We start from the raw sequence: 20521 nt of genomic DNA, 5'->3' as shown, positions 1-20521 counted from the left end.
TCTCTTATCTATGTCCACCCTTTATAACAGTTCTCCAGTGGAGGAGTAACCTTCGTGTGATGCATCTTTTGTTGGTTATATAACGCTTCATCCAGCTATATTCCAATTACATTGCGACGGTCCGGGTTTTAACACCAAGACCATCGACCCACACAAGAAGGACACGATGACAAGTGTCAACCACCCGATCATGTTAGTCGCCTCTAGAAATCCAGACCGTGATCATAGTTACTTTGACCTCTTCTTCAAGACTTCGTGTATTCACGGACCAGGTATCGGTCTATGAATTTTATTTCATTACCATTCGTGTAAGAAATATACACAAAACCGTAAATGCCAGTGTTAAGGGTGATTAGAATTAACAACTTCAACTCATCGACAAAAAAGATCCATTCAGGACACGGGCGTGGTATAGGAGATCCAGATAACATCTGTATATAAAAGTTATCCATTGACTGATATACTGGGTAACAAAATAATATCTGGGTTCGACCAAGTTAATTCTTCATTCCAAACGCTGCTCGATGTTTACACGTAGCTACACATGGTTGGAAGTCTGGTGTGTCAGCAGAAAGGGAATCCCGCTGAAGCGGATTAAGTTGACATTTTACCCAGGTACTTTGGGTACCTCGGAATCAAACTTGCTGGCTCTGTCAATTGTTTCAAGTGTAGTATCCCTTTAAACATAATCACGTTAGTATCCCTTTACATATAACCACGTTATCTGATGTTTTTTGTTTGTTTGGTTGGTTGGGTTGTTTTTGTTGTTGTTGTTGTTTTTTGGGTTTTTTTCTTTTCTTTTTTTTATTTCCGGCGGTGGTTTGCTCGAGTAATATACCGCCGGGCGTCCATCAGCTTTACAAGAGAGAGAATCGCTGACTCCGATTATGACTCACGAGGTCCACTTTCATGTCCTCAACTGTCTTCTTAAGTGATCTCACGAAGAACACATGAAGCATCAGGAACACCGTAAGTAAGAACAGGAACAAGGAACAAGTGATGGGGTTCAGGTACAGGAAAGGGGAGGCTCTGCTTTTGTCCTCAGAAGGCAAGACTTCCAAACGTCTCACAGTCTTACCTACAAACAAAAAACGAAGGCAATCGAGTCTTTCGCTTTTGAAAAATAACAGTAAATCGATGTTTACCACCAATTCCACTTACTTAAACTCCGATGGTCAATTAATTCGATGGTCAAATGAATTTCTGTGCGACCGATATATCAGTATGAGAGAAATGAACTATACTGAGTCAAAAAAGAAACTTCACAAAATGTAATATTAAAAAATAATGAATAATTTTTCTCAGATGATACACCTATGTATCCGAAATGGGATCCCTATCTTTCGAAAAACGTTAGCAAAATCCACTCAAACCCATCCATTCGTCGTGCAAATGACTCTCGTGCCAAATCAGGTTTTGCACGTGAAGTCGTTTACGTGATCTTCGCATCGACGTTTTCTTCATTTGCACGTGTTTGCATTGAAAAATTGAAAAAAAAAACACTTCTAAACTACAGTTCTACCGGTGCTTTAAATGCCACAATTATCAAATGTACAACGTGAACATGCCAATATTAATGCAATGGGATGAAGCCGAAGCACTGTGTATAACTTGCGAGGTCGTCTACAACAAACTGGCACCACTTCTGATCGACCCAAGGTCGGGTCGTCCACGGCTGACGTCACGAGCAGAAGACCGCCAAATCGTCCTACGTCACCTACGTGACAGATTTCTGCCGAACCAGGGCTGAGATGTTTAGAAGTCGACTGTCCTCACAGACCATTCGAAATCGGTTGCGGGTTGCCAACCTCCATTCTCGACGTTCATATCGTGGGCCAATATTAACGCCGTTTCATCAACGTCAACGTCTGCTGTGGGGCCAACGTCACCTCCGATAGACCCAGAGAGACTGGAATCGAGTCGTCTTTGGTGATGAATCCAGGTGTACCCTCAGATTCGCGACGTCGTGAACGGTATGCCCAATGTTGTGTACACTAAGTCGACAGATTTGGGGGGCGGAAAGTGCATGGTGTGGGGTGCTCTCTGTGGGAACAACCGTTCTCGACTTCTGGTCATCCGTGGAAACCTCACAGCTGCTGCTTACCGCCACCAGGTGCTCACCCCTGAACTCGTTCCTTTCATAGCGGGTCGTGACCCAGGTCCACAGTTCCAGCATGATAATGCTCGGCTGGATATCGCGATGTTGACACTAAAATTCCTTCAAAACGCTGGAATCAACGTTATTGACTGGCCATCAAGGTCCCCTGACCTTCATCCAATAGAGCCACGTTTGAGATGCACTTGGGAGAAGGCTTCGTGGTCTTAGGAACCAACCTCAGAATTTGCAGAACTTGTCGCTGGACTGCAAGAGCAATGGCGCAGAATCCCTAACCACGTGGTCACAAGCATCAGGCAATTGACGAGGAGACAGTGTTTGACAGTGGTGAATGCGCGGGACGACCATACTCAATACTGAACTGAAAAATTTCGAATATCTATTCTTGTCACTTGACATCTTGTAACCCATGATTTCGAACGGCGGTGCAGCCTAATGGAACAGATTGTGGCACAGTCAGTGTATCGAGTACATCACATAAATCTCAGCAATGAAATAATAACAATTTAACCATCTTACCATTTCTTATTCTTTTTATAGTGCCCTGAAGAAAGAATGTGAAGTTTGTTTTTTTACTCGCGGTAAGAGGTAATCTGCTATATTGAGGTAAGATAAATGGCAGTTTGCTATATCAAGGTAAGATGAACAATAACATACTATGTCAGATGAAAAGTAATGACAATATGCTATATCAAGATAGCAGGAAATATACTTCAAGGTAAGATGAATAATAACAGACTATGTCAAATGAAAAGTAATGACAATATGCTGTATCAAGATAGTAGGAAATATACTATATTTACCGAAAACGAATCGTTATGTACACTACTCCTTACAAAAAGTTAAGCAACAAGTATAATCAGTCTCGGCATGTAACTGAAAGATACATAGTCAAAGAATATACAACCTTTATGGATGGTAATGCCATACCACTGATGGTAATGCCAGACCACTGATGGTAATGCCAGACCATTGATAGTAATGTCAGACCATTGATGGTAATGCCAGACCATTGATGGTAATGCCATACCACTGATGGTAATGCCAGACCACTGATGGTAATGCCAGACCATTGATAGTAATGTCAGACCATTGATGGTAATGCCAGACCATTGATGGTAATGCCAGACCATTGATGGTAATGTCAGACCATTGATGGCAATGCCAGACCACTGATGGTCATGCCAGACCATTGATGGTAATGTCAGACCATTGATGGCAATGCCAGACCACTGATGGTCATGCCAGACCATTGATGGTAATGTCAGACCATTGATGGCAATGCCAGACCACTGATGGTAATGCCCGACAATTGATGGTAATGCCCGAAATATAGCCAATAATGTTGTTTATATGAACAAAATCACACATATGGACTGGCATGTAAGGTCATTTGATGGTAATTCCATTGAACATGCTTGGGGCATCACTGAAGTCGTGTTTACGATGTCAATGTTTTCACACAAACACACACACACACAGAGAGAGAGAGAGAGAGAGAGAGAGTGAGAGAGAGAGAGAGAGTGGTTACACAAAGCCGTTACACAAGGAATGGCCGTATATTCCGCAACAGCAACTTACTTGAACGTTAATGTTAAGGTTTCCCTCCATCAATGCAGCACATTTTGCACGACTGCTTAACGGTTTTTATGATTTGTAAGTGTATTATTGCTCAGTACTATTTCATTTTTAATCGTGTGTATATGTTTCACCTTTGTACTACATCATTCCATGATTTGCGATTTTAATAAGTGTAGATGTAATGAGACTAAGAATTTACTTTTTGTGAGCAGTATACGTGAAGGTACGAGGCACCTCCTACATTTCATATCAAAGTAAGAATAATGATACACTGTTTCAAGAAACTGAATGTTGATTTTTGGGTGCATAAAACGTATTCTTCATGGCACGTGTTTGCATCTCACCCTGTTCGTCATCCTGCAGGACCGCCACTGTTGTGAACACTGGTTTTCTTACTCCCGGGTCAGCATTTTCTGAACGCTTTCCTCTACGTCTAAAAAACCTACAACGCTGAATAACACGGACACTCTATAAGTTAACACCGTTGTAACAGTACAAAAAAGAACTTACTTCATATTTATCTTTGTGTAATCGTTCTGTTTACAAGTAAAAAATGTATTGCTTATTATTCCGTCAATATTTATACCAGAGAAACCCAAAAAATAGTTATGAGAAGGTCTGTGCGATTGTTTGATCCGCATTTTAGATGTTGGTGAGTCAATAACGAAGACTGGAGTGAGTGAGTTTACTTTTACCCGCTTCTAGCAATATTCCGACAATATCACAGCGAGGGACAGCGATAAGACAGTAGTGGGCATCACTGAAACGATGATTTTTGACACCATGACGGATCAGAATGAGTGAGTGAGTGAATGAGTTACGTTTTACGCCACAATCAGCAATATTCCAGCTATATGGCGGCGGTCTCTATATAATCGAGTCTGGACCAGACAATCTAATGACCAACAACATGAGCATCGATCTGCGCAATTGGGAACCGATGACATGTGTCAACCAAGTCAGCGAGTCTGACCACCCGATCCCATTAGTCGCCTCTTACAACAATCATAGTCGCCTTTCATGGCAAGTGTGGGTTGCTGAAGGCCTGTTCTACCCCGGGACCTTCACGGGCCTATTCTACCCCGGGACCTTCACGGGCCTATTCTACTCTGGGACCTTCACGGGTCCATCAGAAGACCTGTAACCTTGATGAATGAGAATGAGGCGGAGGATGCTGGTACTGACAGTCACATAATCCAGCCATGAATACCTTTAAGAAGAGATCAAATATTTACATTTATACACTTGAACTCGGCTCGGAAACAGTAGTCATACTGACAACGGAAGTTGACGGAGGAGTGCCCGGGGAAAGTGAATATTGGAAATGGAGCCGTGACCGACGCGTTCACTCCCGACACAGGGGAACCGCTAGCTGCACATCTGAAATGACATAATACATGTAAATATAAAATAAATAAAAAATGGATCGATCTACTGGATTTTCATTACTGATAAACTTCTGTATAGTCTATCAATATTGCAGCAATATCACTGTAACGGAGGCCATAGATGGACTTCACATTTTGTTCACACGTAGGCAACATTTCAGCATTATCACGGCGGGAGACACCAGAAATGGACATCACGCATTGTACCCATGTGGGGAATCGAACCCGTTTCTTCGACGTGACGAGCCAACGCTTTGACCACTAGACTATACCTCACCGCCCCTGGAGGATATACGTGTTCAGGCGTCCCTGCCTAGTGATTATTAATATACATCAGGTATTAAAACCAACATATTCACCCATATTTATCCGTGAGCTGCTTTGTGTACATTCCGTCTGACGTATAGGCTTCGCAGTTGTATGCCGAAACTCCTCGAGCTCCTGACCCTGCAAAGAGTACAGTAAGGGAGTGAGTATGGTTTGACGCCACCTTAGTAATGTTCCAGCTACATCATGGAAGGAGACACCAGAAAAGGTTTTCGCACAGTATTCATGTGGGAAAGAAACGCGGGTCTTCAGCCTTACACGCGACGCTTAAACCACTACGCTACCCTGCCACCGGCTTGAATCAAGAAACGGATACATACAGCTAGTTCTTAAAGGACTTACTCCATAAAACGCGTATTTAAGTAATGGGGACACAGGTGGGCAGATCGTTTAACGCGACGCAGTTGCTATGTTGTTACGTTTGTTAGAAGATCCAGAAGTCTATTAAAGCAGCTTCGAATCCTGTCCGCCATTAAATGTGAGTTTTTTCCTTCGTTCGCTGTGGGGTAGCCTCATGTTTAAAGCTACACTGAAGACCAAAGTTCAGTTCCCCACATGGGTAAAATGATGCCTCCTGCCGTGATTACAAAAAGCGGCATGACAGCTAATCCATCCATCCCTACGACCGTTGTTGACACACCAAAGCAGAAAACTGAACTATTTCTAGAAGCGGCGCTAAATTGACCTCCCTCATTTGCTCTCCCGCTTACTGTAACAAGTACTAGTGAGTGAGTTTAGTTTCACGCCCCACTCAGCAATATTCCACCTCTATGGCGGCGGTCTGTAAATAATCGAGTCTGGACCAAACAAACCCGGGATCAACACCTGGAACATCGATCTACGCAACTGGGATAAGATGACAACCAACGCCTCTAACGACAAGCATGGGTTGCTGAAAATTAGTTCTAACCCGGAACTCCAGGTGGTAACGGATACTGAGAGCTTAAGTCAAACTAATGATGAAACAAATTTCTTTAATTAAAACATTGCTAACATTGTGAAATCAGTTCGGTTTCGATGGTTAATGTTTATTCTTGAGAATAAATAACTTTGACGAAGTCTTTGCTTCTCTGTTTGACATCCTTTTAGAAATTTTCATGCATTAAAAATAAAAGGTACAATTGAAACTTTCGCAAGATATGAAAGTGACCACTCGGGTCCAGTCTTTGTTCGTATATATTAATTTGTTTGTGCCTCTGGAGTAAAACTTAGAGTTAGTGAGTGACTTTAGTTTTTACGCCACAATCAGCAATATTCCAGCCATATGGCGGTGGTCGGTAAATAATCGAGTCTGCACCAGACAATCCAGTGACCAGCAACATGAGCATCGATCTGGGCAATTGGGAACCGATGACATGTGTCAACCAAGTCAGGGAGCCTGACCACGCGATCCCGTTAGTCGCCTCTTACGACAAGCATAGTCGCCTGTTGTGGCAAGCATGGGTTGCTGAAGGCCTATTCTACCCCGGGACATTCACGGGTCGGTAAGTCTTAGAATATCGAATATATAATTATTTACCTGGCTTAGTGTCGATCGCTAGTTTGAGTATAACATTGCTTCCCAACTGGACCTTGTTCACTTTCTCCAGAGTGACGGGATTGATCACAAGCAGTTTCACCTCTTCCTTCGTTTCAACCAGAGTCTTCACGACAGTATCAACTATTCTGTGGAAAATAAAATATCGTAGATATTACACTGTGACGTGCTACATCTGAATTACACGTTAACGGAAACGCCATTTACGATTTAATGTCATCGTGTCCATGACGTAAAAATTTCAACTTCAGGCTATTGACTGAAGGAGCGGTGGAGTAGCCTAGTGGTGCTCGCGTTTGGTGGCCACGCCGACGATCCGTGTTTGAGTCCCCACACTGGTACAGTGTGTGTGTGTGTGTCTTGTCTTATCCGAGTCATGATGAGTCCCAGATAGTTACAATGAGGCGTTTAAATGACGTGTTATGATCTGTTGATTATGTAAATGAGTGAGTGCGTTTTGTGCCACACTCAGCCATGTTCCTGTTATGTGGCCCCGTGAAGGTCCCAGGGTAGAATAGGCCTTCAGCAACCCATGCTTGCCATAAAAGGCGACTCAGCTTGTCGTAAGAGGCGACTAATGGGATCGGGTGGTCAGGCTCTCTGACTTGGTTGGCACATGTCATCGGTTCCCAATTGCGCAGATCGATGCTCATGTTGTTGGTCATTAGATTGTCTGGTCCAGACTCGATTATTTACAGACCGCCGCCATATAGCTGGAATATTGCTGAGTGCGGCGTAAAACTAAACTCACTCACTCACTCACTCCTGTTATGTGGCGGAGGTCAGTAGATAATCGAGTCTGGACCAGACAATTCAGTGATCAACATCGACCTACACAACTAGTATACCATGACATGTCAACCAAGTCAGCGTGTCTGACCACCCGATCCTTTCAGTTGCCCAGTACGACAAGCGTGGTCACTGGTTATTATTTCTAACCCGGATATTCGCGGGTGATTACCTAAATAATACATACAGTTACTGTATATAACTAAAAACACTTTTTACTTTTCTTTTTGTAGAGTATATGTTAGAAGACAGAACGATCCTTAGGAGTGGCGGACTATGCTGTTGCATATGCTCATAGCAACATTCGAGCATAACGAAATGATATTTAGAGATATCTTGTCACATCGCGGGCTTCATACGTTTCACAATATTACCCGTCAATGTCTGCACCGTCGTGTCTGGACAGTGTGTCAGCGTTGCTGAAGTTGCATTTGACAACGATGTCGATATCAGCGCGGGATAACAATCCAGGGAATTCTTGCACACGGAAAGTCCACTGCCAATCCCCGTCCTTTGTCTGCAAAATACATGAAGCGAGTGAGTAAGTAAGTGAGAGAGGGAGTTAGTGAGTGGTGGGTAGGAGAGGTAGCTAAATGAGGGAGATGCCTCGACATGGTCGATAGACATAGATATCCATGCAGTAAATAGGTGTGTCTGGTCTGCATTGTTCTGCATTGTTTCGCCCGGACAGTGGTCTCATGATCTGAGAATCGTCGACCTTGACATGATGGTGTCGTTTGTTATCGTCAATGATGATGAAATCCGGTCCTCTTTCATCAGGATCAAACTTAGTTCCTCAGGAAACGCTGAGTGGATTATGTTTGTCCAACAGGTAGTGTTAAGCTCAGCTGGGTGTAATGAATAACAGTCGACATTATCACCACTGACTGACTGGATGACTGGACGGATAGATGGATGGATAGATAGATCGATGGATGATGGATGGATGGATAGACAAATTGACCGATGGATGGATGGACGGACGGATGAATGGGTGGGTGGAAGTGCTGATTTCAACTTACCACAATGCCTCCGCATGGATTTTTGTCGCCGTCAGTGACGTTAATGACTCTACTGAACACACCCCTGTCGTCTAATATGAAGGACGTCTTGTCGCACCCGTCCACGCTCACTCCGTCTCGGTCGATGGCGCCTATGACATTGTAGTGCATGCTTTTGGGGTTGATGCGGAGAAGCATATACTTCCCCCTCACTTTCGAGTTGAAGCAGTAGAACAGCGCTGCGGACATTTCATCAGACAGTGTAAATGTGAGTGAGTGAGTGAGTGAGTGAGCGAGTGAGTTTAGTTTTACGCCGCTTTTAACAATATACCAAAATATCAGGGCGGGAAACATCAGAAATGGGCTTCACAAATTGCACATGGTCCTCATATGGAGAATCGAACCCGGATCGTTGGCATGACGATCAAGGAGGTAACCACTAGGCTACCTCAGCTCAAAATACGGATTGGGAAATGCTCGTATTACAAACTTATTGTGAACGTAATGATCTTTGGTTCATATTTTGCATTTAAAACTGGCAATCACTTGTGCTTGAACGTATACTAAATGTAAAACAATAGGAAAGCCATCCTCAATATCTCCAGGGTCTACGTTCCGAAAAGTCTCCACTATACCCTGGATGCATCTACGGCTCAGCCCGATATATTTATTACCTCCCTTGGCTGGCTTTTTATCCAATCAGGTGTCTACGCTGGGAATTTGAGCGAACCAATCACAACTCACTTTCGCTTTTTAAATTCTCTAACCGATTAAACTTGGCAAACAAACCATGCGTAGGTTCTCTGAAAGTATTAGATGGATTACTTGCATATGTTTGAAAAAGGTTTCGGACCTATAAAGTTGCATGTATGATTTCCCCAAATTGTGAGTCGCACGGCGAGCAAACCTTCGCAGTTGCAACTGCTACCTTTGTTGACAGTGGCAAATTCGGTTATAACGGCGACCACTCTGACTGGCCACTGTGAGAAAGCGGAGTCAGCAAAGGGAGGTAATAAAATAATCGGGCCGACCCGTAGATGCGTCCAGGTTATAGTGGAGACTTTTCGGAACGTAGACCCTGGAGATATCGAGGATGTAGGAAAGCACCCCGCTTGGGAAAATGGTGTTATCATACTATGACATGTTTAGAATTAGTGTACTTGCATTTTTTGTCTGTATGAACCAGACTGAGTCCTCTTTCTGCTTACCTTCTGGAGTAGCAACAGCTGAAAAGGAGAAAAAATATTCGTAACATTGTATATCATAAGAAACAATATCCCACGATTGATTTCTGCATCGCACTTCACGTTACATTCCTCCATTAATTGAAAATACATACAAGCATAGTTTACTAATATCTATATCTAAAATACTAATATCTATATCTGAAATACTAATATCTATATCTGAACTATATCTGAAATACTGATATCTATATCTGAAATACTGATATCTATATCTGAACTATATCTGAAATACTGATATCTATATCTGAAATACTAATATCTATATCTGAACTATATCTGAAATACTAATATCTATATCTGAACTATATCTGAAATACTGATATCTATATCTGAACTATATCAGAAATACTAATATCTATATCTGAACTATATCTGAAATACTGATATCTAAATCTGAACTATATCAGAAATACTAATATCTATATCTGAAATACTAATATCTATATCTGAAATACTAATATCTATATCTGAAATAAAACCAATATTTGTCCAACTTGAGCAATGATGAGTGTTCTTAAGTCAAATATATCCTGCTTGGTCAACCATTTATGAGGTTAGGTTTAGGCCGCCTTTAGCGATATTCCTGCTATATGACGGTGGGGAACACCAGAAATTGGCTTCACACAAAAAGCATCCATGTGGGAAATCGAACCCGGGACTTCGACGTGACGAGCGAACACTTTAACCACTAGACTACTCCACCGCCTCTAAACTATTGTGTTACCTGGTCCATTGTCTTCCATCATGGCGCCGTAATAAAGAGGCAGACTGAGGTCAGCGGCATTCGTAACTACTCGTCTTATTCCGTGATCTACTAGAAAACTCGCGTCTGCATAGTACGCCATTGTTGCCAAGAATCGCGCCTAACCAACCAAATCAAGCGTAGTAAAATGTGAAATGAGGTCAAATAGTTTCTTTGCTATTAATGATTAACATTATTATGTCCGTGATTATAACATTATGCTGCTACTGGTATTAGTTAACAACATAAGAAACTTACTTAAAGTGACTTTCATGTTGCATTTTAAACTTCCAGTAGCCATGTTTGGAAATTCAAAGTTACCTTTCGTTGAAGATAGTCCTATACTATTTTCATATCTGTGTCCTTTTGCTCTCAACAAGTCCCACTCGTGGACATGGCCACGAGATGGGTACGAGTTTCCGGAATGATACGAGTAGTTACGAATGACGACAACGCTACATGTTCCAAAAGCTGGCGAACGAGAAACATCAATGTGGGCGACGTACACGTTACCCCAGAGTTCATTGTCCTCTGAAATCCCTTAGCGGAAACAAAGCCTACATGTATGTTTGATTGGTGGTTAAACTGTAGGCATGCGTTTCACGAATGTCTTCGTGACCGACTGGTCTTTATGCTTGAGAAGCCGAATGGAGGTTACGGAAAAGGACGAGTATTGGCGAATGTTACGAAAGATACTGTATGTACAAACCAGTATTCCCGGTATTATAAGACAGTGAGCTTAATGTGGGAGACATGACCACGTGAAGATACAAGCGTACACCACCTTGGTGAAAGATAGGCATGGTGCTGCCATGCCTCGCATATATATAATCGGGGCGAACCGGGAGTCGAACCACGGTCATTGAGCATGAGAGTGGCATGCATTCTCCATGGATGTGGGTGAATACAGTAATCTTTAAATTTCTGTATTACGTCTACACGTTTCCTGGCCTCTTACGTCTTCGCGGTCAAGACTTATACCGTTAATTCGTCCTCCTTTATCCAGCTGATTATACTATTTCCACCCTTATGACATTATAATATCCTGTACTGCCCATGATGGTGTTACTTGCAAACAGCCGTGGTGTTGCCTCTTTACAGTTAAGCCCCGTAAAGATCCGGGGTACACTATATATCTTCATAAATGTCTTCAGAAACTCATGCTTGCCACAAAAGGTGACTATTCTTGTCGTAAGAGGCGATTAACGGGATCGGGTGGTCGGATACATGTCATCGGTTCCCAATTACGCAGGTCGATGCTCATGCTATTGATCACTGGATTGTCTAGTCTAGATTCGATTCTTTACAGACATATAGCTGGCATATTGGTGAGTGTGCCGTAAAACTAATCTTACTCACCACTTTACAGTTAAATTTCTGTGTCTCCAGCAGTGATATTGCTGGAATACTCCTAACACCGGCATGCAACTAATTAAACTCACTCACTCACTCTTCATTGCTCAAGCTGAAACCTTTTTCGGAAGTTAATAACGAAGGGCAATACGCACGCTGGAAACACTGCGGTCCATGCCAACCGATGTGACACCCCTGTGAACACTCTCCTGAACCTCTCGGGCAGTGTTCTTCAAGGCAATGGCACTGTTTTTCGCATTTCTCACCAAACCATCCTTTCAAGCAGGCTGGAACGGGAACAGATTGCATCACAGTAACAGAATGCTTGCTGGGGTGTGTGGTCCTGAGCATAAAGCCCAGGTGACAAATTATACTCTTCAAAGAGAGTAGGGGAACTTCATGTTAAATTTGCGATTGAAAAATGGGAAAATCGGTGTCAGTCAAAGTTTATATCTAATATTGAATGTTTGAAGAGTGCATCACGACTTGCTCTTCCTTATGGCTGTAGTTGTTTGCCTAAGCAATCAGCTAATAACAAACACTAAAATCTGTGTGATGCAAGATGATTGTCAACATGAATAGTCTACAGTGCTTTCGCGACCTTCTTGAAAACCGTCAATATTGAGAATGTCCCCCATGCACGTGTATGGGGAACTGCGTTATGCAGCCTATGTGTTTAGAGGTAGTGAAGAGAGATGTTGGTCCGTTCATAAGATGTCTGTCTTTGAAAGTTTACGCTTATACTTTCTATCCACATTTAAAGTTCAGGTTCTTCTACTTTCTTTAAGTAGTATATTTGACGTTAACAGGTTCCCCTACTTTCTTTAAAGAGTATAGCTGACGTTAAGATGTGTTGGTCATTGGCAGTCTTTGGATAGGCGCCAGTGCTTGGCAGCTTGAGTGTCTGGAACTTCAGTCCTGCCCCGAGGCACATATGGTCTCACCCAGGGCAAGTCATAAATTGCTTCTGGTCACCCAGAAGTATATGGGTACCCGGTGGCATACAAGGAGTTATATAATGACAATGATAGCCCATTTGTCATGCGCATTTCCCATGCACCATGCATGCTCAAAGCGCCCAAATAATCGCATTATGATTACCGTATTATAACCCGAGCTAAGGTAAATGGTTACATGACTTATCCCGCCGGGTAACAATTTTTTGCTCAGCGAACAGGGACAAATTCACTAAGGTGAAACTCCATGTCTTATCCTCTTGATTTGGGGAGCGGGGCTGAAAACCTAGTAATTCCTAGGAGTCAAACTGCCAAACAGGGTCACCCATCCAAGGACTCCCCGCGCCCAACGTTGCTTAACTGGGCCCCGTTTCACAAAACTGTCGTAAGCTAAAGATCTCGTAACTGTTCTCGTAGCATTTGCACCTCCTGTGTTACAGCATACCAGGTGCAAATGCCACGAGAAAGGTTACGAGATCTAAGGATTAAGAGAGTTTTGTGAAACCGGACCCTGAGCTTTACGCACACGGCCACACACCACCGCTGATGATGTGGTAGCATCTTCAGCGTGCCCAAGTGCATAGAACCTTGTGCTTTATAAATAAATAAATAAATAAATAAATAAATAAATAAATAAATAAATAAATAAATAAATAAATAAATAAATAAATAAATAAATAAATAAATAAATAAATAAATGTGCTACTATAATTTTATTATTGTTAAGTCTGTTCAACCATTTTGCAGGGTGAAGCCATAAACAACACACAAACAAACTAATTTGAGTAACCCAAATCAACCGTGCACATCTGCCACCATATCTGTTGACTAGATTCAACCAGAGTATTTCATTTCATTGCTTGTGAAAGCTGCCAATACACTTTTTCTTTCCTTCACGATAACGTAAGTCTTTGCAGGTGCTCGAGTAACCCCCTTAAACTACCCTTTTTTGTGCCACAGCTGATTTCAGGTGATATCACTGGTACATTCGTGTAACATCAAGACGTTTAAAGAATGGTAAACCCGTAAAGATCCCGGGGTTATAAACGATCTTCAGCAACATTTGTTTGTTGTAAAATTCGACTAACGGGATCAGGTGGTCAGGCTCGCTGGAGACATGTGGTTGTATCATTGCAAAGATGCTCATGATGTTAATCACTGGATTGTCTTGTCAAGACGGGTCTATTTACAGACCGCCACCATACAGCTAGATCATAGCCGATTGATAAACAACAAGGCTGGTAATCTCACCACTGGGTTTTTGACAAATGAATTGCCTCTCCTCGCTACATGTCCCTGTGTTCATCCACTCGTTGTAGGCACGGCCCAGGTAGCCACATGTGTTCGGGGTGAAACTGCCCACAAAGTTGGAGTGACGTAACTGTGGATATACATGATACTATCAACACAAAGACCGGGTACTCATGGAGCAAAGGTATGACTGATTGCGCATTAAAAGTTTAATAGTTGTTAGGACAATAAAGTCCATGTACTCCTTATATCAGGTTTCTATTTTTTTTAATGTTTTATTTTGGTAGCAACAATAACACGCACTTTAAGATAAGCGAGAATTGTCTTGAGTATGATAATATAAGATGGGTTTCAGGGGAGAGAGTGTCACCAGTTTTGTTCTGATAATTAGGTGGGTGCTGGTGTGGTCCTGAATTATAAACACTTGTACTACGGGACGGGTCAGCAAATTCGTAACGTGTATTACTTATAAGTTCGGACGGGACTAACACAGTGAGATTTTCTCTCCCTCGGTCGTTGACACTGATCTCTCAACAAACGGAAGCCCGCATAAAATACAGATAATATATTTAACCTGCAGTATATACGCTTAGGGGTTTCCGATGACATGGTTACAATTTGCTAATATTTCAAGATGACATCCTGACAAAACGCTATTTTCAGCGACTGGTTAGTCATTGTGAATATTGACGTCCTTCATGTGTATCACTCGGAAGCGATTGTCCGGGAAAAAAACCATTCAGAATCGTTCGAATTTTCGAGGTTATGGTTCAAACGGTATATCCGAATGCTACTGTTGCTAATTTTCAAACTGTGTTGTGATAAGTCAGTTCAAAAGGTTAGCTGACGCAACCTTCTACAAGGGTTTGTTAGATTCGGTATAGCAATGTAACGAATGCTACTGAGTCTAAGTTTACTTAGACTTGGGTTTGGCCGATATACAGTATAGTAAGAGTGCGGTTATAACAGACTCCAGTGTATGACAAATGTTTGGATACTTGCACGAAAAGTGTTGTGAGCTCCGTCCTTCCATCTGAGTTGTGGATTGTAATAGTTTGATGTAGTCAACAAACCAATCCAGAATTCTCTACCTTTTCTTCTCGTTATATCTGAAACAAACCTGCATAATAAGAATGTAATGGGTTCAGTCGGCTGTACGAGTTTAATTTCCAAGATGGTAATGAACAGAGGGAGATCAAGCGCTAACCCAAACGCCAAAGACCTAAAGTAATAATCACACGAAACGTCACTCAGGAGGACCAGTGTAGATCGATGCTCATGCTGTTGGTCACTGGTTTGCCTTGGTCCTCATTTTTCTTCAACAACCCATCCTGGGTAGTAAGATCCGACTAACGGTTAGTGAGTGAGTTTAGTTTTACGCCGCACTCAGCAATATTCCAGCTATATGGCGGAGGTCTGTAAATAACATATTCTGGAACAGACAATCCAGCCAGATCAATAGCATGAGCATCGATCTGTGCAACTGGGAGTCGTTGACATGTGTCAACCAAGTCAGCGAGCCTGAACATCCGATCGCGTTAGTCGCCTCTCACGACAAGCAGAGTGGCCTTTTATGACTAGCATGGGTTGCTGAAGGCCTTCACTGGTATCGACTAACGGGATCGAGTGGTCATGCTCACTGACTTGCCTGACACGTGTCATCGTATGAGTTTAGTCATGCATGAGTTTAGTCATGCGCCTCTTTCAGCAATTTTCCAGCAATATCACAATATCACGCTTTACCTGTGAGGCTACCCACCGCCCGGCTGATGGGTAGTGAAGCAGAGGAGTTTTACCCTGAATTTATAAATTATTTAGCAGCATCAAGAGAAGGAACTTCTTATTGTTTGACAAAAGTGGTGACTCCAAAAGGTACCTTCGTCGTCCCGAAACACGTTTTAAACACTCAAGGCTAAATATTCCCACGCAACTCTTCTTATTCACATCCATACAAAACCGGAGAAAACATTACCACCAACAAAAAATCAGTACATAACAACAATCCGTCTTGAATTTCGTCAAAAACAGATTCCATATCTAATTATTATATGAAAAGACATATTGTCATGATATGTACGGCGTACCTCAATAATACCATAAACCTGCATGTGATTGTACTTGATAACCATGGACAACGGAGTACTAACACCATTCACCATTTAACCTCCGACCTATGAAGATCCGGGTCTTCAGTAACTCCATGCTCGTTGTAAGAGGCGACGAGCGGGATCGACACATGTCATCAACTGTGTAGGAAGATGCTCATACTGTTGATCACTTGATTCACAGACCACCGCCGTATAGCTTGAATATTGCTGAGTGCGGTGTTAAACAACAAACCAACGATTCCCCTTGATAATGAGTCAGCTGCTAAACCGGTGACCTCCTTTAATATCTTTGACGCCATAGCTGTTTGGTGTCTTATTGCAAGAAACGAAGAGGATATCTTACACTTCTTGTCAAAACAATTGTTATCTAAAACAATATAATGGGTGGCAATCAATTCCAGCACACAACCGTTGTGACGCTACTTTGTTATTGCTGTTTAACAATAGACAAACAAATGCACCTTATCCTCTAATATGTACGTGTCACTTACTGTTCACAAATTGTTCCTTTTGTTCCGTCTGTAGTGTAAGTAGTTGACCCCCTTTCTCGAGACACGACTTCTCTGCAGTATCGAATGTTGCCGTGGAGTCACTCAGCCAGATACACTCGCCCGCACCATATCGTTCCCATCCGGACTGACAAACAACTCTGGCTTGATTAAAAGAATGAAGAGTGAGTGAGTGAGTTTAATTTTACGTCGCACACGGCAAATTTCCAGCTATATGGCGTCCGTTTGTAAATATTCGACTATGGACTTGACAATCCAGTTACTGACAACAGGAGCATCGATGTACGAAACTGTCATACGATGCCATGTGCCACCCGATCCCTTTAGTCGCCTCTTACGACAGGCATGGGTTACTGAAGATGAATTCTAACCAGGATCTTCACGGGTTGAATGAAGTGACAATTGTCGTTGGTAAACGATATAAACACACTTGGAGGGATCCAGGATTTTTTGACGAAAGTGTGTGTGTGCGTGCATGGGTGGGTGCGTGTGTGAGTGTGTGTGTGCATGGCTAATGACTACTTGTCATAATGAGCACCAGTTTTCATCACAAAATGTAAAAAGTTCATTAGATCTGTGGCGTACATTGTATTAGATTTATCATCTTTTTTATTTTTCTTTAAGACGACTTAAATACAAAATGAAAAAAAAACAAACAAATGTGTTAAAAACATCATCTCGGATTGAAACGTCCATTAATTTTCACGAAGATGTCTAAAATATTCTTTCTCCAATAATAAAGTCTTACTGGTCTTTAAAAGGACCTTATCGTACCTAATCCGAGCTTTCTTGATGTTGTTTATGGACCAGTAGCATAAGAGCAATAAATCAGTCTACTAGAAAGTAAATTTAGCCTCAGTGTTATTCGTTACGCTCCTACACAGTGTAACAATCTACAAAGTCTAACAAACCCTGGTAGAAGATCGCGTCAGGTAACCTTTGGGCGACCTACCAAATTGCCACCGTTCAATCAAGTGCGAGACGACCAAACGGATTTAACCACTCAAACAACAGCCACTGTTTAGGGTTTGGCGGGCGGGATGTAAACTTTCCCGGTCACTGACACTGATCTCTCAACAAACTAAAATCCGTATAAAACACAGATGATTGACGGACAGTAAATACACTTTGCGGTTTCTGTTGACATGGCTACCATTAGCTAACATCCTTGAATATTGCCAAAACGTTATTGCTGTTTACTCATTGTTGTTACGTGCTCCATGTGCACCACCCGGAAGCGATCGTACGGAAAAGAGCATTCGGAATCGCTCGGGTGCAAACCTTTTCGAGTTAATGTTCAAAACGTATGTGCGAATTTCAGCTATTTAGTAACCTGTTAGACTAACAACTAGCCTCTGAAATGAACATACTGCACTGAAAAAAATGTTCATAGTGAAAGAAACTAAAATGAAATGAAAAGGAGCCCTGAGCTTGAAGTTGTGGATTTGCCACATTTTCTAGACTTGCTTGGGCTTTCTTGGTTATATTAGCTTCAGGGTCTGTAGGAAAGACAAGTAAGCTGTGTTCTGATTGGCCAATCTCAAAGGTTACCTGGCACGATCTCTTACTTAGATTTGTTAGACTGAGTATAACAGCGTAAGGAATAAAACAAGGGCTAGGATTACTAGGACTAGAATTACTCATACTGGTGTAAAACTGCATAACCAACCCCAACGTTCGGCTGGTAATCATGAACATGAACAGCGTCGAGTAAATAAAGGACAAACCGCTAGCGAAAAATGGGTAGATCGGGCGAGGTGACTCGCTGATTTGTTTGCTTGTAATCATCCCAACCATAAGGATGTTCATGATGTCGCCCCTATGTTTTCTGGGCAAATAAAAATATATACTCGATTATATACTCTACTTCACATAGATGAAATTTCGGCGTGGAGTTAATAACACAAAAATGGTCAATAAAAATATTATCTATGTCAACATTTATATTACTGGGAACACCCGATACTTACTGCTTAATCATTCACCCAATCGAGGAATAAGTACATACTCCGAAATGTTGTGCTCCACAAACAAACACGAAGTGTTCAATGGCAATATTATTGATGTCAACATCCCTATAATGAGGAACACGTACAACATTACGGGGTATATACTCACTTCTTGATCATTCATTGGTTATACACCCCGAGACATTGTGTTCTTCTGTTCTTCTTAGAAAAGAAGTTGACACCTATAAAGCTCGCTTCATTATGTGTATCGCTAAATGCCATTCAAGGACCCGACACTGTCATACTTACACAGATCAATTTCTTCATTCCAAACGCCATCAATCCAAACCAGTAAGAAAACTGTCAACGAAGCTGAAAATGCATGTGCCATGTTTCTCGTGTTCAGCGTAAAAGGGCCAGAGATGAGACTCGTATTGTGTTTCTTACCGATGAGGACCTAAGGGTCGCGTCATATCTATGGACCAATGGTCGAAGAGTTTCACGTTTCGCAATGCAGTTTCTAATGTATCCAGACTCACCATCTCCAATTCAATCATTATCTACACATATATGAAACAAGTAAGGGAACGCATGAAAGTACACATGTTCCTATCACACTTTGCTCTGTCCCTTTATTTGTTTCCGGGAGTATATACATATATCGGTATATGTGAGAGTGTACCTGCTAGTACATGTGTTTTAAATTTGTTCTGCGTTGATGAGGGCCGGTTAGGTAGCCTAGTGGCTAAAGGGTTCGCCCTTTACGCCGAGGACCCGGTTCGAATCCTCACATGGGTGCAATGTGTGAAACCTATTTCTGATGTACCTGCCGTGATATTGCTGGAATGTTGCTAAAGGTACATTAAACTATAGTCAGTCCCTCTTAAGTTTATGTGCTTATATCCGACAAACCATCTTTGTGAAAAAGGACTGTGAATTTTAATCACACGTGAATGAGGAAGTATGCACTCCTTTGAAGTAGCAGCAAAAGCATTGAATCACTATAAAATTGGGGAAAGAAGTCCAAATCAACAAATTAAATTTTGGTATCGTTTCTTTTACCCGTTAGTTCATACGGCTTCGGTCTGGACCCGACAATGCAGTGGTCAACATCATGAGCATCGGTCTGCGCTTGTGGGATACGATGACATGTGTCAACCACCTCAGCGGCCCTGACCACCCGACCCCGTTAGTCGCCTCGTACGACAAGCAAGGGTTACTGACGATGAATTCTGACTCGGATCTTCTCAAGTGTTAATATCCCATGAAGGGTGGTTTACCAAATCAGTGCAGTAAGTCGATGGTGGGTGCAACCACCATCAGCATTTATTCAGTCGAGGAATATAGGCGTAAGCTGACAAATACATTTACTGAAGTAGGCACGCGTGTTCATTGAAGTAGACACATGGGACCCAAAGGTGCGCTTTTTTTATTCTGTAGCTACTTCTAACAACGATAAGAGCTTTATATCAAAGGACTAGTGATGCAACTCCCTCCGATTACACTATCAGCTCTGACGTGGATAAATCTTTCTCCCGGATGCCTGTAAGTCCTTGCACGACCATCAGAGCTGTCGAGATGACACGTGACTCACAGTACTTAGCTGTGATTTCGTAACTACCTTGCTGTCTGTAGAGCTGACAAGGACCCGTGAAGATCCGGGTTAA

The 20521-nt window shown here is 42.2% G+C and overlaps 1 protein-coding gene across 1 annotated transcript; it reads right to left on the bottom strand.

Moving 5' to 3' along the window:
* Nucleotides 1-278: 278 nt before the first annotated feature.
* Nucleotides 279-19247, bottom strand: LOC137291047 (uncharacterized). The gene is made up of 13 exons (XM_067822320.1): nucleotides 19164-19247; nucleotides 16888-17049; nucleotides 15291-15397; nucleotides 14289-14418; nucleotides 12237-12368; nucleotides 9948-9965; nucleotides 8761-8978; nucleotides 8113-8255; nucleotides 6932-7077; nucleotides 5445-5532; nucleotides 4933-5077; nucleotides 4042-4147; nucleotides 279-1078 (listed from the first exon to the last, which is right to left on the bottom strand). Exons 1-13 carry the CDS (start codon nucleotides 19243-19245, stop codon nucleotides 858-860), a joined length of 1698 nt encoding a protein of 565 aa, XP_067678421.1. The 5' UTR covers nucleotides 19246-19247; the 3' UTR covers nucleotides 279-857.
* Between the last annotated feature and the right edge of the window lie 1274 nt (nucleotides 19248-20521).

This window comes from Haliotis asinina, chromosome 7 (genome assembly GCF_037392515.1).
Source record: "Haliotis asinina isolate JCU_RB_2024 chromosome 7, JCU_Hal_asi_v2, whole genome shotgun sequence".
Taxonomy (NCBI): Eukaryota; Metazoa; Mollusca; class Gastropoda; order Lepetellida; family Haliotidae; genus Haliotis; species Haliotis asinina.
Note: the sequence above shows the minus strand (reverse complement) of the source record. Positions and strands in the feature narration are given on the sequence as shown.

Excerpts from the sequence above, each read along its gene's own strand:
- LOC137291047 (XM_067822320.1), bottom strand. The coding sequence starts at position 19,245 with ATGGCACATGCATTTTCAGCTTCGTTGACAGTTTTCTTACTGGTTTGG. Across the intron at positions 12,369-14,288 it reads CATTTGTCAAAAACCCAGTG|CCTGCTTGAAAGGATGGTTT; the intron begins GTGAGATTACCA and ends TTCCCGTTCCAG. Across the intron at positions 5,533-6,931 it reads AGCGATCGACACTAAGCCAG|GGTCAGGAGCTCGAGGAGTT; the intron begins GTAAATAATTAT and ends TACTCTTTGCAG.